The sequence below is a fragment of the Eucalyptus grandis genome, chromosome 7, assembly GCF_016545825.1.
Source record: "Eucalyptus grandis isolate ANBG69807.140 chromosome 7, ASM1654582v1, whole genome shotgun sequence".
Taxonomy (NCBI): Eukaryota; Viridiplantae; Streptophyta; class Magnoliopsida; order Myrtales; family Myrtaceae; genus Eucalyptus; species Eucalyptus grandis.
The window spans coordinates 33,458,907-33,475,504 of NC_052618.1; the positions used below are offsets into that span (position 1 = coordinate 33,458,907).

The 16,598-nt window shown below is 38.8% G+C and overlaps 1 protein-coding gene across 1 annotated transcript; it reads right to left on the bottom strand.

Annotated features, from left to right (window-relative positions):
* Window positions 1-13,205: 13,205 nt before the first annotated feature.
* On the bottom strand, window positions 13,206-13,817 carry LOC120296095. Its single transcript, XM_039317753.1, has one exon. It carries the CDS (start codon window positions 13,815-13,817, stop codon window positions 13,206-13,208), a length of 612 nt encoding a protein of 203 aa, XP_039173687.1.
* Window positions 13,818-16,598: the final 2,781 nt, after the last annotated feature.

Sequence of the window (16,598 nt, forward strand, 5' to 3'; positions counted from 1 at the left end):
CCTTGCTTAAGCCAGTCTAATATAAATGCAAATAACGTGGGCTTAATTAAAATACCACTAATATGTAAATGCAAACTAAATATTTTTGTTTAGGGGTTGAATTCAATTCTTAATTTTCTCTGCAATGATTGACAAAATAGGTCGTCAAAATTGAAGTATCATTATATAATTGTTTGCTTTTCCAGTCAACATTTTGCAAAACCCATGTTGCTTTGGATGATAATGAAGGCTTTGCTTTTGCTTGCTTAGCGGATCAAGGTTTATCAAATCCTTTTATTTTCTGCTTTAAATATTGAGTGTCAAATTATTGCTTGCGGTGCGCACCTGCCATGATCCCTCATCTTTAGGACTTAAATTGACCAACATTGCTTGCGAAATATTTTTGAAATAAAAAGAAAAAGATACCGATATTGCATTGGATTTGTCTAACATAATCAAATCCTCGTATCCATGAATTTTTGGTTTGCAAAATTAAAAAAAAATTTTCACACATCTTACATGAGTTTCTAATCAACCCATAATAGATTAATGGTGACTCCTAAATCATTTGAAGTACATGTTTCATTGATTAAATTAAAACTCCAAAGTTGTGATTTGTATAGACTTGAGAAGGTATGCACGAAGAGTATACTTAGCAATTCGTTGGCTTTCCCTTTAAAGTCGAGACATTATTAAAGGAAAAAGTGTCAAAAAAGTTCTAAACTTTTTACATTGGTGCCTATTTAATCATAAAGTTTTTAATTTGGTGCTAATATAGTCTTAAACTTTTAACTTAGTGCCAATTCGGTCCTTTTAGCTAATTTTGACGTATATTGCTGACGTGGATGTTGATTGACTGATGTGACACGACCGACGTGGACGTAGATAACTTGTAATAATATTTTAAAATTTTCTTTTGAATTTTTTTATTTATTTCTTTTGTTTTCTTTTTCTTTTTCTTTTCCTTCTCCTCCTTCTTCCTTTAGTTGGTCATTGAACCTTGACGACCAGCCCAAGGCAAGGGTTGGCAAGGTCTAGGTCGACCTGGCTAACCTTTGGTGAGCCTCACTGGCCACTAGCAAGTGTAACATCATCAATTTTAGGCCATAAGAATAAGGCATGGGGCTCGATCATGGGAATCAATGAAATAAACATTGGATGGACCAAGGCATGACATGTTCGACCATGGACCCAGTCCACCTGACCGAGACTTGGTTAAGGCAAATAACCAAGACCAACCACAAGGTTTATTTTAAGACATCCAATAGACTAATTCTAATTGAAAATGGTCATTGGCAAGTTTAAGAAGGCTACAAACTTAATCACACTCATTTGGTTAAAGTTTAGTAAATTTTTGCATGAACCTCGATTTTCATAGAATCATCAATCATGTACAAATATAAATGACTTCTCCAATTAGGTGACACCCTATGTTAGTCTTATAAATGCCTTTGATGTATTTTGGACATGAATTAATTAATGCAGGGATGAATCATTGGCCAAGTGTCGAGATGATTGGAGTTCTAGAATCTTTCATAACTTTTTGACCTAGTCCATCCTTATCCATTATGTGCCACATGTCATTTGCAAGGAGGAAGGAGAAAACTTGCATGCCAAGTGGTTGGGAAAAATATCTAGTCTTCATTTAATGATTTTGGATCTTAGTTCATAAATGATAGTGATGAGTCACCTACTTAGGTGTCCCATAGAATCTTAGGTGAATCTTAGGTTATGATGGCCTTAGATTGTAGCATTGATGAACAAGATAAGGACCAACCAATTAGAAGAAAACATTAGGCATTAAAGTGGTTTATGTGTCCCTTAGGCTCCATAGGCAATATGAGCCTAGAGTGAGCCTTGGAGAGCAAGCAAATAAGTGGACTAATCATAAGCCAACACCAAAGGACCGAGGTGCCAACTCAAGAAGACAAGTAGGCCAACTCGTCATTTAGGCGTAATAATGAGTTTGCATAAAAATCTAAGAGCAAGAGGCCTATAAATAGGAGAAGGCATCATCTCATTTTAAGGATGAGTCATTCTCTCATTTCCTCTCTCTTTCTCTCCTCACTTTCACACCTTCCTCGCCAAGCTGCCTAAGGAGCCGTTTGGTTAGCAAATGAGCATCTTGAAGCTAGGTCCAAAAAGTTGTAAGTAGACTTTCCTAACTCTTTGATAGGGTGATGTGCTACGCATATCGATTTGGGATCTTGTCATTGCTTACTTGTATTTGCTTGTATGATGTGCTTCTTGCGTGCTTTCAACTTGTCTTCACATCAAGTAAATCATGGTCTCGCATGAGTGTCGAGCATAGCCAAGATGACGAAGAAAGGTCTCGGCAAATTGGATGTGTGCCGAGGTGGGTGCACGGCCCACACTTGATCTCGAGACAACATTGAAGCGTGTTGTTACTTAGGACAAGCATCAAGTTGATGCTGAAGCCAAATCGAACGATTCCAAATCAAAAACACGAGCCCGAATCGCATCCGGCATGAGTCTAGTTTAATATGGCACAAAAGTCATTGATTCGCTTTGTATGGCACGCTTTCGAGCCTTTCATTCGGCTAATATTTCAAGATAAAAATGGATTGATTGATGTTTAAATGCATGGATACATGATGGACTTTTATTGATGATGCTGGGGTATGCTGGGTCGTTGCCTGGGATAAAGCCTCGAATGCCATCCCGGTATTGAGATCGTCGATGATGTCGACCCGAGTGAGGCCGATGCCTGCGGGTTGCCCTAGATGCTGTCTTGATAATGAGATCGGAGCGATGCCGATTGTCGAGGGGGGGACTGATGTCTAATTGATACCGGAAGAGTCAATGGATTTCGACTAACTGAACTAACTGAAATAAATTGAAAGTCCACGTTTGGTCCATGACTGATGCATTTGTGATGCTTGAATTGATGCTTGCACCAATACCAGAATTGAGGCTTACAAAAGTTGGGTTCGTTTGATATGTATTATTGAGTCTTTGCATCAATTTGAGCATATGTGTGCATTGGGTCACTTAGGAGGTGCATGACAAACCAGAATTTCTATTCCAAAAACAAATTTTCTATTACGGGCTTGTTTCTAGAATAGAAATCCATTTGATAAAATTATTTCATTTTTGTATTTCTGAAATAGATTTTTGTTCTAGAAATAAGTTTGGAATAGAAATCAAAAGTAATTTTTTATTTTACTTTTCTATTTCCGGAATAGAAATGAGAAATAAAAATTCTTCTCATCATTTGTCCTTACTACGAACCGGTCGTCCATCCGTTGCTACCAACCACCGTCCATCAATGGTCGCCATCCCTTGGCTGCTAGCCGCTGGCCGTCAGTCGCCGGTTGCCGCCAGTCGCCGGCCGCCATCGCTGCCACTCGCCAATCGTGGTCACCACTGGCCGCCGCTCAAAGCTCGTCGATCGTTGGTTGCTGGTCGCCGCCGTTGGTCATCGGTCGCTGGTCGTTGGTTGCCGCCACCAGTCATCGGTTGCCAATCGCCACTCGCCCATCATCGCCATCACCCGTCATCGGCCACCCGTCACCGCCGTCCAAAAGGGAGAAATTTTGTGTTGTTATCAAATGAATTTCTATTTTTAGAGTAGAAATTTTGTGTCATTATCAAACAGGTATTTTTGCTTAGAAACTTATCTAGAAATAGAAATATAAAATTTTATTTCTCTTCTAGAAATCAATTTCTGGCCATAATGGTTATCATCCGTGCCCTTAGTGCTTGAACGAGTTTTATGTGATGCACGCATCCCTCTTATTGGCTGGAATGATCGTAAGCCACGAATCTTTGGAGGGCTTCTTCTTATGCACTAACTCATTGTCTTTTATGCTTGAAAGCACATAGATGATTGAGAGCCTTTCATATGCATAAGTAAGGCAAGGCTTGAACCTTATTATTAATTTTCCATCAACATGTAGGTGATGATCTTGATCCAAGGATCGATGGTGAGACATCATCCTATAGGAGAATCAGGGATTTCTACTTGTTAAGTCATCAACTCACTTTTGTTGTTTTCACCATTTTAGGTGTGGGATGGGTGAACAAACCCTACCGCCCATCTGTCTTGGTCTTCCGATTGATATGGTAACTACCGTGATGGATATAGTAGACTTAGAAGAGGACGTCACTTACTGGAAGTATATTACCTTTGTATGGGTCCAAGAAGGGGTAGACACCTTGGTTCCCCATGTGTAGGAGGCTCAATGCCTCATTTTGATAGGGACATTTTAGGTCCCATCCGAGGCCTCATTCTTCTGGTGGATCCTATGGGAGCATCGTAAAAGAAGGGCCTAGGATGGGGAGGCATTTTTGGAGGAGCTTGATAGAGGAGCTAGGCTAACTAAGCCTTTTAATCGTCGATGTGTGGTAATGAAGATAAGTAGCCTAGGACTAAGATGGGCATGTAATCATAATAAATTTTGATATGTGTATATAGTATGAATATATGCTACTTTTGTTTGCTTGACTTGTATACATGTTGCTTGACTTCCATGTTGTTTATGTACGGGGATTGTTTTTAATTCGCTTCAACATGTGCTTAATTAAAGATAAAATATTTTTGGGGCAATCAATGTGCCTAGGACGTCGATGCTGACCTATCGGGTCACAATCTCGTACTAGAGGTGGGGCAGGAGTGTGATAGCAAGGGTCAAGCTTTGTGAGCCACGAGCAAGGCCTAGCCTTTGGCACTGGCTTGAGGCCGTGAGGGTGGCCTCACACTAGGCTAGCAAGGCTTGCCCTCATAAGCACGATGTAGCCTTGGCCAAGGGCTAGAGCCTCGTTGACCCTTGCCTCTAGTCAGTCGCCGAAGTCCAGCGATCGGCTGAATGAAGGAGGAGAAGGAAAGAAAAAGAAAAGAAAATTTTAGAATAAATAAAATTAAAAATATGAAAATGTTAATAAATTTGCCCACATTAGCACCGGTTGTATCATGTCGGCCGATCGGTATCCATGTTAGCAAAATTCGGCCAAAATCAAGAAGGACTGAATTGGTACAAGGTAAAAAAATTTAGGACTAAATTGGCACCAATAAAAGATTTAGGACTAAACCGGCACTAATACAATAGGTTTAAGACTTTTCTTATACATTTCCCCATTATTAAATGATTCATAAGTTAAGACTCATGTGGGCAACGTCTTATTTGCTTACTTAAAATATTCCCTTTGAAGGGTTGGCGTACTTGAATGGGCAGGGTCATCACAAATAGTATCCGAACAAGACCAACTTAAATAGAGATGTACGGTTCTTGGGCGACTAGACCTACACCTAATTTGACAAGGTGAGGAGTGATCATGAGATGAGAGGGCTCAAATAAGGTGCAGCTCTTAACATGCTTCTAGCATGGCGGGAATGGACCAATCCTAGCATAGAACATGGGCAATATTACTAGGTGACATAGACCAACATTAAGTGGGAGAGGCATATTGAATAATTCATTAAAAAAATGATCGCCGCCTTGTATGGTTACTTTTGCTTCTTTTGGAGGCCTTGACTCATGGGCGATTGGTTGGGTCATCACGTCATATGCGTATTCTCATATTCTAAATTATAGATAGGCCATCTCATATGACATGATCAAGCTTTCTAGATGACTCAATGAAGCTTTCCCATGGAGATATAACCTTTTATCTTGTGCACGGTTGCACGGTCTCATGCAACTATTGTGACAATGTTAGCACCTAAAAAGTGATAGAAATAGTTATTGGCCATGGAAAGAGATATTGGATTTGTGAGGCATTGATGTATTAGGCAAGTTATTGACTTTATAATTATGAGATATCATGTAAATTATGTCAATCAAATTGTGATTGGCATAGGTTTGGTCAACACAAGGATTAACATGCACCAGATTGGTATTAGTCAGCATTGTGGCGCCAAAATTTGACATGCCTAGCATGGATGGTTGGTATTGAAGCGCAGGACGAAGACTAGTGCATTATAAGTAGTTGACATCCATAAGGCCCAAGTAGTTGGCATACACATGGCGAATTGGTTGGTATGAATACTTACCGGCATTAGAAATTGATACCAGTTGTGTCCAAAACATGAGAAACTTGTCCAAAATGTAGGGGCACATCCAAAACATGGAAAGCACATCCACAACATCAAGAACAAGTCTTAGAATGTGAAATCGAAATTCTAGAGCTTCATCACTATAAGGACATGTCCAAAACCAAAACCAATCTATGAGGCCCGTGTCTAAAACTTGGGAGTATCAGAACTTGGAGAATAAGTGTGAATATAAAAGTACCCTAGAGACTCATGATTATAATATATATACATATATATATATATATATGTGTGTATATATATATATATATATATAATATAGATATGTATATATATATATATATATATATATAATATAGATATGTATATATATATATATATATATATAATATAGATATGTATATATATATATATATATATATATATATTATAATATAGATATGTATATATATATATGTATATGACACACTCTCAATCAAATCGCAAGAGTTTACCTATTTTCTCAGAGTCCCCCATAAGGTTAATTTGTCTTCCTTTGATCGTTCGTACAAGAACAAATGTTTGTCATATTTGCCATATGGATTTTGGCTTCAGGGGAGAGTTTTTCTTGATGGCTAGCATCTACATGGTAAATTTTAGGAGCAGTAGAATGATCCAAGTTTTTTATTATTTGAAAACAAATGAGATAAATGATCCTCTTTCATTAAAGAGAGATCTCAAGTGTTGTGAAAACAAACAATCGAACAATAAAATAGATGAATTAGAAAAAAAAAATCGAAGATCAAATTTATGTGATTCGGTCATAATGACCTATGTTCTATGGGCAGAGAAGCACCAAATTCTACTATAAATCAAATGATACAACAAAGATTATAACCACACTCGAGTCATTCAAACACTCTCAATATTTTTCAAGCCTCAATTACATTTAAAATTCGCATAGTGTTTAGCTCCATAACTCGTCACTAAATAATCTTTTAATCTCACAAATGAATTATGCACAAATTCTTACCACAAGAATTTAATAGATGTCAAAACATAAAGGCTTTTGGTATAATTACATGAACAAAACAATGGAGAGACCCATTGCCAAGCACTCGTGAACGGGGCTTTGTTAATTCTACGTGACCCACTAAGCAGCCCCACAACTATGAGTACATATTTAGTGGCAAAAGATTGCTTCAAGTGTCACAACTTGGCACAAAGGGATACTTAAGTGCCATAACTTACAAAAGTGAACTTAAGTGCCACATTCAAAGAGAAATGGATCACTTAAGTGCCACTCTAGCCAAAATGCTAACGTGCGCAATTTCCGGTGAAGTAAGTGCAAAATGACGCCGTTTTGCATATTCACGTGGCCAAATAATACAAAAATGGCATCGTTTTGGTGCTAACGTGGTAAAAAAATAATTCTAAATTAAATTAAATTTATTTAAAATATTTAAAAATATTTTTTAATAATAATAATAATAATAAAAGAGGGCGCGGGGGAGGCGGCTAATGGCTCGGCCCTCGGCTCCCACCGCCACCTCCCCGCCATCGCCGGGAAGGGCCGGTGACGGAGGGAGGAGGGTTGACCGGGGTCACTAGGCCTTGGCTAGAGGTTGGTGACCTAGCCGACTTGCGGCGAAGAGTCGCAGCCCTCGCTCAAATCCAATGAGGGTTGGTGGCCCTCACCGGGCGGGGGCCAAGGGCCACCGACCCTCGCCGATTTGGACGAGGGCCGCGAGCCCTCGCTACACCCCGGCGGGTGGTGACCCTTGGCTTGACCGGGTGAGGGCCGCCAACCCTCGCCGGATCTAGGTGAGGGCTGCGACCCTCGCCGCCGGTCGGCCGGGGTTGCCGGGCCTTGGCGCCGACCCTCCCCCTCCATCGCCGGCCCTTCTCTCGGCCCTCGGTCGCCTCCCCCCTTTTCTTTTTTTTTTTTTTTAAAATTTTTAAATAAATTTAATTTTAAATTTAATTATATATATATATATATATATTTTACCATGTCAACACCAAAATGACGCCGTTTTGCACTTGCTTCGCCGGAAAATCGACACATCAGCATTTTGGCCAAATTGTCACTTAAATAATCCATTTTGCTCCGATTTTGGCACTTAAGGCCGCGTTTGTTTGTGTTTCCTTTTTTTGTTTTTAAACACTTTTTCTGTTTTTTTGTTCTTTTGTTCCCAGGGAACAAAAAGAAAGAAACAAGAAACACAAATTTTGTGTTTCTTGTTTCGAAACACTTTTGAGAAACACTTATTTTTTTCTTTTTTCTCTTATTTTCTTGTTCTTTTTCTTTTGGTCGGTCGCCGGCCTCGGCCATGGCGGCGACCGGGCGACGAGGGACGGCGGCCTCGCCCGGCCACGGCGAGGCCGAGGCTCGCCGTAGCCGGGCGAGGTCGGCCTCGCCATGGCGGGCGAGCTCGAGCTCGCCTAGCCATGGCGAGGCCGACCTCGTGCCGGCTTGGGCGACCTCGATCTCGCCCGGATCCGGCGAGGCCGACCTCGCCCGGCCGGCCGGCAAGCCTCGGCCTCGCCCGGCGGTGGCCCGGCGAGGCCGCGCCGCCCGCCGCGGGCGAGCTCGGCCTCGCCGGATCAAGGCGAGGCCGACCTCGCGCCGGCCAGGCGAGCTCGATCTCGCCCATATCCGGCGAGGCCGAGCTCGCCCGGCGGCCGGCGAGCCTCGGCCTCGTCGGATCTGGGCGAGTCGGCGTCGCCTGGCGATGGCCCGGCGAGGCCGCGCCTCGCCCGCCGCTGGGCGAGCTCGGCCTCGCCGGATCAAGGCGAGGCCGACCCTCGCCGGCCAAGGCCTTGGCCGGCGACCAGCCAAAAAAGAAAAAAAAATGAAAAAGAAAAAAAGAAAAAAGGAAAAATAAGAAAAAAATAGAAAAAATAAAAGAAATAAAAAAAAATTATCCAAATTTACCAAACATGTTTCTGTTTATTTTTTATTTCCGGAACAAGTTTACCAAACGCGTTGTTTTGTTCAAAAATTGTTCCCAGGAAGAAACACTTTTCTATTTACGTTCCCTGGAACAATTTTTAAAAGAAACACAACCAAACGCGCCCTAAGTGTCCACTTGTGCCAAGTTATGGTACTACAGGGGTCTGCGCATCCATATTTAATCATGTATGCACTCTGCCCTAAAACCCCGAACCAACTTCTGCACGGATAATTCCGCATCTTGCTCTGACCTATTGTTGAAGGTCTTCAAGTCCACGTTGTACTTTCCAATTTTGCTGATTTCTTGCCAACTTCAATACGGAAATCTATTTTCATATATATTTAAACAAAGTCCGCAACAAACTTTCCTTTTCCCTATTTTCTGCTTGGCCGACAATCTGGGGCACTAATTTTGATATCAAAGCAAAATGGAAAATATCCAATTTAGAATATTCAAACATCCATAAATAACAAACAATCTCGAGACGGGTTTTGTTTATTGGACTCAAACTTGAGATATATTTTAATATGAAGATTGATTTTTCAAATCCTCTTATCATCAATTTGAAATGTAGATCTTGTCACCCCTCTGGTAGAATTTTTGTTCTTTGAGCAGTAGGTTAAGATTTCGCAAAATTCTACTCTACCAACTAGCTATTGGTCCATTGAATGGTGAGAGAAAAAACCAAACAAATTGCCTCATGCTACGTTTTATCAAATGGAGAAATGGATATTACTAATCAACGAGGACACTAGAAGTGTCAAAATTTATGTATGGTGTTCATTTTAGTGCCATTTTTTTTCGGATCACTTAAGTAAAATTTTTATTGAAAAACGATCACTTAAGTGTTAATTCCAATCTAGGCTATTAATTCTTTAGTCCTACGTAGCACGTTAGCATGCCCTGTCAGCATATAATCCATGAACAACGCTGTCCAAAAGTTATAAATAGTGATTATCTGAGTGCCAAATTTTACTTAAAGTGATCATTTTGGTGCCAATTGTTGTTAAAAAGTATTACTTCAGTACCAGGCACGCCACTTGAAAAGCCCATATGGACTAGATTTTTTAAATAATATGCCAAGTCATATAAAAATTTTAATTACAAAAGCCACGGATTATGTTTTAGCGGATTTTTTACCGTTGGCACTCAAATGGTCCGGCAAAATTTTTTAGTATCAAAGTGCGTATCGTACAAAAATTTTAGCACTTCTATTGCTGTTTGCCCTAATATTCACTTCACCTTATAGAGAGTGATTGATCTGATGGAAGGGGAAGTCGTACATCGAAAATACATAGAAATCTTTTACCAAGTCTCAAGAACTTCCAACTTCCAACAGCCATGTAAGTCAACTTCAAACTCCAGAAAGATCGAGCATAACCCAGTTATTATCATGGTTTTTCATACTCTCAACAAATAAATAACTTTGCATATAATCAACGTTCACTCGTAGCAACACTCATTTGACCTCTTATCGTAGATGGAGGCAAGAATTCTTTTCAAACATTTACTGTAGACGAAGGGTCGCTCCCACATAGCAAGATGGCCTGCTTTCTCAATGCACTCCAACGTCGCTTTAGTTCCCAATTTTCTGCCAAAAGAAAGTGATTTAAACAAGTCAAAACTGGCAAAGGAATTAAGCGGAGCGAACACGTATCAACTAAGAGTCCCAGCCGCAACTGTAACATCAAAGATATTACCGCGTGGGAAGATAGATACAAAAAAAAAAAAAAAAAAGGACTATGACAGTGTTGGAGAAATGCTGTGAATTAAATTCAACCATATAATCTTCATAAATAATATATTTAAGTAGACTTTTGGATATTAAATGCACCAAAATGCAATGAAACGAGTACTTTGTTTTTCAAATGAAAATTTGATAGTTTTGCCAAGGAAGCAAAAATTAAAGAAAAATAAACTTTTGAACATTAAATGCACTAGATTTAATATGCTATTTTTAATTAAAAATAAAAGGATAACGAAAATGGTTAATATCATGAAAAACTGCAAACTAGTATGCCAATGATAAATTACCTCCAATAACCCTAAACTAGTATCCCTATAACAAATTTACCATTCATTAGTTTCTATTAACGTTTACTATTAAATTACCAAGTTAGATGACACATGGCAATTTTGATGGATATATCGATTTAAGGTTTTACCTTTCGTCACCACTTTCTACTTTTTCGTGGTATTAATCTAATATAATGGAAATTAATAATTGGTATAATATAACGGTTTGTGGTTTTCTTGTGGTAAAAAGATTATTTTGGAGTAAATTTATCATGAGTATAATAATTTGGAGCTTTTGACGGTAAAAAAATTAGCTTTGAGGAAATTTATCACAGATGTATTAATTTATGATTTTTTTGTGGTATTAACCCTGACGAAAATTAACAGAAAGTAGACTTTTTTAACAATAAATGCTCCAAATTTAAGAATGGGTCGCTTTGTTTTTTCAAATAATGTTTCAAGAAGAAATTAAAGAAACTCTTTTCAAATTCAATGTGCATAAAAACAATAACGTAAGTATTTTTATATATGTAGTAAAACTGACTACGGACAATAGCTATGACGCAAAGATAGATCTCTTTGTATATGTATATATAAATATCTTTAATTAAGCTTCACGCAACACAATAAGAAAAAAGAAAAAGAAGATGGGAGCTACTCTTTGAATTCCTTCACTGTTTCCACACTGAACATCTTATCCTCCTCGCCGCAGACCAGATGGACCTTCTGCAAAGATTGGTTATCATTTGCATATTTCTAAAATGGCTATATATCACGATATATAGACTAATCAAGAATTGAAAAATAAAAGTAAGTTTAAATTTTCATATCAAATGTAAGACAGTTTGATCATTATAAAGGAAACTAGAGTGACGTGATTTCTCCACCATGTCACGTGATTACATGTCACTAGGCGACATGGAATAGGAATAAGGTTTCCATCTTCTTGTGAGTATTTTCTTTTTCTGTAAATTTATTTTCTCCTCAAATATAGCTATCATGAGATTAGGTTCGCCCCTCTCTCCTGACAAGAAGCAATACTAGCACGTGAGCCATATCACAATCTTATCGACTACACCGGTACAAGGAAAGATGTATGCAAATGAATGCCCTTTTTTGCTTTAAGAAGAGAGAGAAAGCTTCTTCAGGATTGAATTAAACCTGGGAGTACTCTGGCAAAGTGAAGTCCTTGTCTGCAATGACGAAAGCCCCCAGCAGTTCAGCTTTCTCCTTTTTGTTGTCAAACATGACCTACAATCCATAAAGTAGAAAAAAGATCGATAAACAAAAATATTTTGAATTATTATAAAGGAAATGACGTCCTCAATCCATGCAAGGAAATGCTTAATCGAAATCTAAGGTAATTTTTAATTGATCGATTTTTTTTTTTTTGCAATAATTAACTATAAAAAAAATGCATACTTAATGTCCAATTTTTGTTATTTGACTTTTTACTTAGGTCTTTTTTCCTGTTTTCTTAATTGTGTTTGTTTTTTCTAAAAATTCTTATTAGTTCTATCAATATTTTCGTCAACTCTTAATAATTTTTAGTTTTCAGTATTACTGTTGTTATTAATTTCTTTATATATCAACACTTTAGTTAATTTTTTTCTAATTTTTTTTCTCCTATGGAAGTCGAGGTAAAAGAAAGATGTCTAGTTTCATTATTACTATCGTTATTAATATCTTCTTATATTAACACTTTCTTAATTTGTTAAATTTTAAATTTGCTTTAATATTTGTTTTACTCCCATGGAAATCAAGGTTAAAAGAAAGATGTCGATTAAAACAAATGAAATACACATTTGCCCTTTAAAGTCATGGCTAACGGAAAGTATAACATATGGTTAACAATTACAACAAAATAAAACTTCATGAGGTAATGTGTAACAATTGAAGGTTTAGGAGTAAATGTATATTACTGCATAGTTCGGGTAAGTTTTGTGTATTTTACCCCTCAAACTTTTATCAAGTATCTACCTCCTTCTCAATTTGAGCAATGCTAGAAACATAAAAAAAAACTCGCAATGCAAGTTGGTTAGATCAGATTTTTACACAGGCTAAGGGAGACTATGTATAAAAGGATCGGCTTCCAATAATATATTGTTAAATCACTTAATCTATAAATTTTTAAATGATTAAAATATCTTTCGGATTTCTCTTTTTGAGTATAGTATGAAAACGAGAATATTCAATTGAGTAAGGAACCAATGAGTTTCAAGGTGTTTTTGTGCCTTAGTTACTAGAAAAGTTTATGGAGCTCATACCTCTAAACTGTCCTTGAAAAGAGGATTAGGGATTCTAGGCAACCTGTGGCTCCCAACGACCTTCTTCACCCCACTTACGGAATTTGGCAACAAAAGCTCTGACCATGTCGGAAACCCCAATTTTTCCAAGCACTCCTTGCTTATCGACTCGGTCATTGCCGGTATGGAGCACGTTGCCACCACCGACTCCACCAGCTCGGGCTGCGACTCGGCCATCTTGAACGCCACCATCCCACCATAGCTGAACCCCACCACCGTGCACCGCTGCAACCCAAGTGCCAGCAGCCCCTTCGCCACGCACTCCGCCTGGAAGTCCACCGTCCGGCGGCTGTCACTTGTGGCAGAGCTGCCAAAGAAGAGAAGGTCTGGCACATACACGGCGTACTTCCTCGCGAGCGCGAGGACCTGCAACTGCCATGTCATCATGCCGTCACCGACGAAGCCATGAAGGAAGACGACAGCGTTCTTGTTGTTGTTTTGACTTTGGGTTGGAGCCCAGAAGTTCATGATAATTCCGGGTTCGATCTCAATCTTTTGAGGTCTCACGCCGGCGAGCTTCATTGTCGCTCGCAACAAGGGCTGGTACAGCTTGATTGTGTTCACCATTCTCTCTCTCTCTCTCTCTCGCTCTCTCTTTCTCTCTCAATTTTTGTTTTTGTTTGTACTGCTTACAGCGATGGGAGTCGGTTTGAATTTATCTCTGTATTGAAAAGAACTGTCGAAAATAAAGTTGCCAACATGCTAAAAACCACTCACATGGGAGTCCAGCTGTTCATTTCTTCTCCACGTTTTTATCACGTGGATGAGACCCACATTACTTTTTGACACGTCATCATCCATCAATTTATTATGTACGTCTGTATCGAAGTCTACGTGAATTTAAATTATTCTATGCTTTATTTTAAGTCAAAGTCAAATTCCCCGCGCGTAACCGCACATGTATCTCTTGCTATTTAGAATACTAAGGATGAGCATGGTTTGGATTAGGTCAGTCCATCCATAACCCTCGAATCAACCCGCACGATATTGATCCTCAATTTTTGGGATCAAGAACCGACCCTATTGAGCCTAGGACCAAGGATCGAACCGATCCAATGGGTTCGGATCGGTTCGATCCGGTTTCAGGGTCAATTTGAGATCAACTGATAATTTTTTTGTTTCATTTTTTGTACTCCTTGAAAAAGACAAATTAATCATTTCAAATTGCATATTCATCGATAATGCAACATTATGTAACTAAAGTACAAATACCAATACATATTCAATAAATTCAAGATAAGGCAGTAATACAAATTTCACACCTGCTAAAAGCCAAAAACCATAAAAACGATTAAGATAATTCATAGAAATATGAGACAAAGGAAGTTCTTGTAATCATCTATCAATAATACTCTAATGCCAATCGGGGGACTCAGCCTTAAAAGACGTCTTGTGAGGTGTGGAGAGTCGTAGCGATTATCAAGCATATCAGAGGGCTTCTTTCAAGTGATGTGAGACTACCTTGCATGGCAACAGATAGGGATTAGCATGCACCTAGATCCACCTTAACCTGGCTCCGATACCAATCTAGGGGGACTCAGCCTCAAAAGACGTTTTATGAGGTAAGGGGAGCCGCAGCGGTTATCAAACAGGTCAGAGGGCTTTTCCTAAGCGATGTGGAACTGCCTTGCATAATAGCGAACAGGGATTGGCATACACCATGCAAAAGCGCTTTCTTACATTCGATCAAGCAAAGTCCAATCAACCAAAAAATAAGCTTCACACCACTTGACTAGCAAATCATCATAGCGACTACAATACTACTCTCCAAAAACTACTATCATTTGACACAAACTGAAAAGCAAAGTGTAGCTAAAACTTACTAGTGAAATATAATTAAATGATAAGAAGTTCAAATATTTAATATGAACCATGAATGTACAACTTCACATCTTTTTACTCTATATAAAAAATTATAAATAATATATTAGATACATATTTTAGATATATTATATATAATATGTATAGTCAGAGTTGATCCAAATTGAATTGACCCTAAATTTTCAAGATCGATCATCAACCTGCAGAGTGCTAATCTAAGGATTCCAAGACTAAGGACCAATCCAGTCCCCTCGAAAACCAAAATAAGACCAGTAGTGTTGATCTGGTCCAGTGTCAGTCCACTGTTGACTCTAGACCAATGCTCACCCCTATAGAATATTGTCATTGTTACTCACAACTTTATCCTCCTTTTACATTTCTTGTTGTATAATGACATCATTGTTTGTTGTTGGCATGTCCCAACTCCGAATGGAAATTCATTTCTCTTTTTCATTAGTTGAATTTATTAAATATATCTGAATTAGGTTTGCATCCGAGATATAGGATTTTGAGATGGATGACAGTCAAATCTGTCAAGAGATTCCAAATTCAATGCATTGACAATGCCACAAGGTACTAAGATACTCAAGTAGGCAAAATTATTTTGAAGCTAAGCATTGACACCTGATTTTTGGTGATCCAACCATTAATTTATTGCATAAAAATTAGGGATCATTGACCTCCAAACAAAAATATTTAATTAAAATTGCATAATTAATTGCATTTGATCGGACTGGTAGTGGATGGACTTAAATGAATAGCTCTAAACTCAATGAAATTGGACTAAGCCTGCCGTGAAGAAAATTCTTGCCCAAATCCATAGATATTATAAGAGCCGAAATTGGCACAACAATAAAGCCAAGTTGGAAAATATTTAATAATTGGGCATCTTCGTATGATATTATCACAATTAGATTCAATGAGAAAGGGGAATTTTTTTTTTCTTTTGTGGAGATATGGCGTATCGTTTAAATTTTTTTAATTGGAAAGTCATATAAAGTGGGCTTCACATATTGAATTAAGAGGTGATGGTTTTAATTGGGGATGGGCTTAAGGCCCGTCCGCCCATGCTGGGCCCAAAAGGCCCGGCCCACGGGAATAGGGCCCGTGGGAAGGGAGAGGTATAAAAGGGAGGAGAGAGAGAGAAATGGTATCAGTTGGAAATAATGTACGTCTTTTCTTCTTACGCTCTCTCTCTCCCAAATAGAAAAACAGTAAGGCAAAGTGACGTTTTTCTTCCCTTCAAGGCTTCATCGAATCGAACGGGGCCAGATTTTCTTCCTCTTGTCGGCGTCGGTGCTTAATGCACATTGCCTAACAAGGTACGCTCGAATCCGTGGTGTGCTTTACGATCGGTGATGCGTGTTTTCCCGGGCTTCGTCTTCCGCATTGATTTAGGGGTTCGATTCGGTGTCGAATACGGTTTTCGGGGATCAGTCATTCCCAACATTGGTATCAAAGCCCTAGTTCACGTTTTCCCGACTTGTTTGACGATTTTTGATTGTTTTTTCGCGAAAGTGTTTCGGC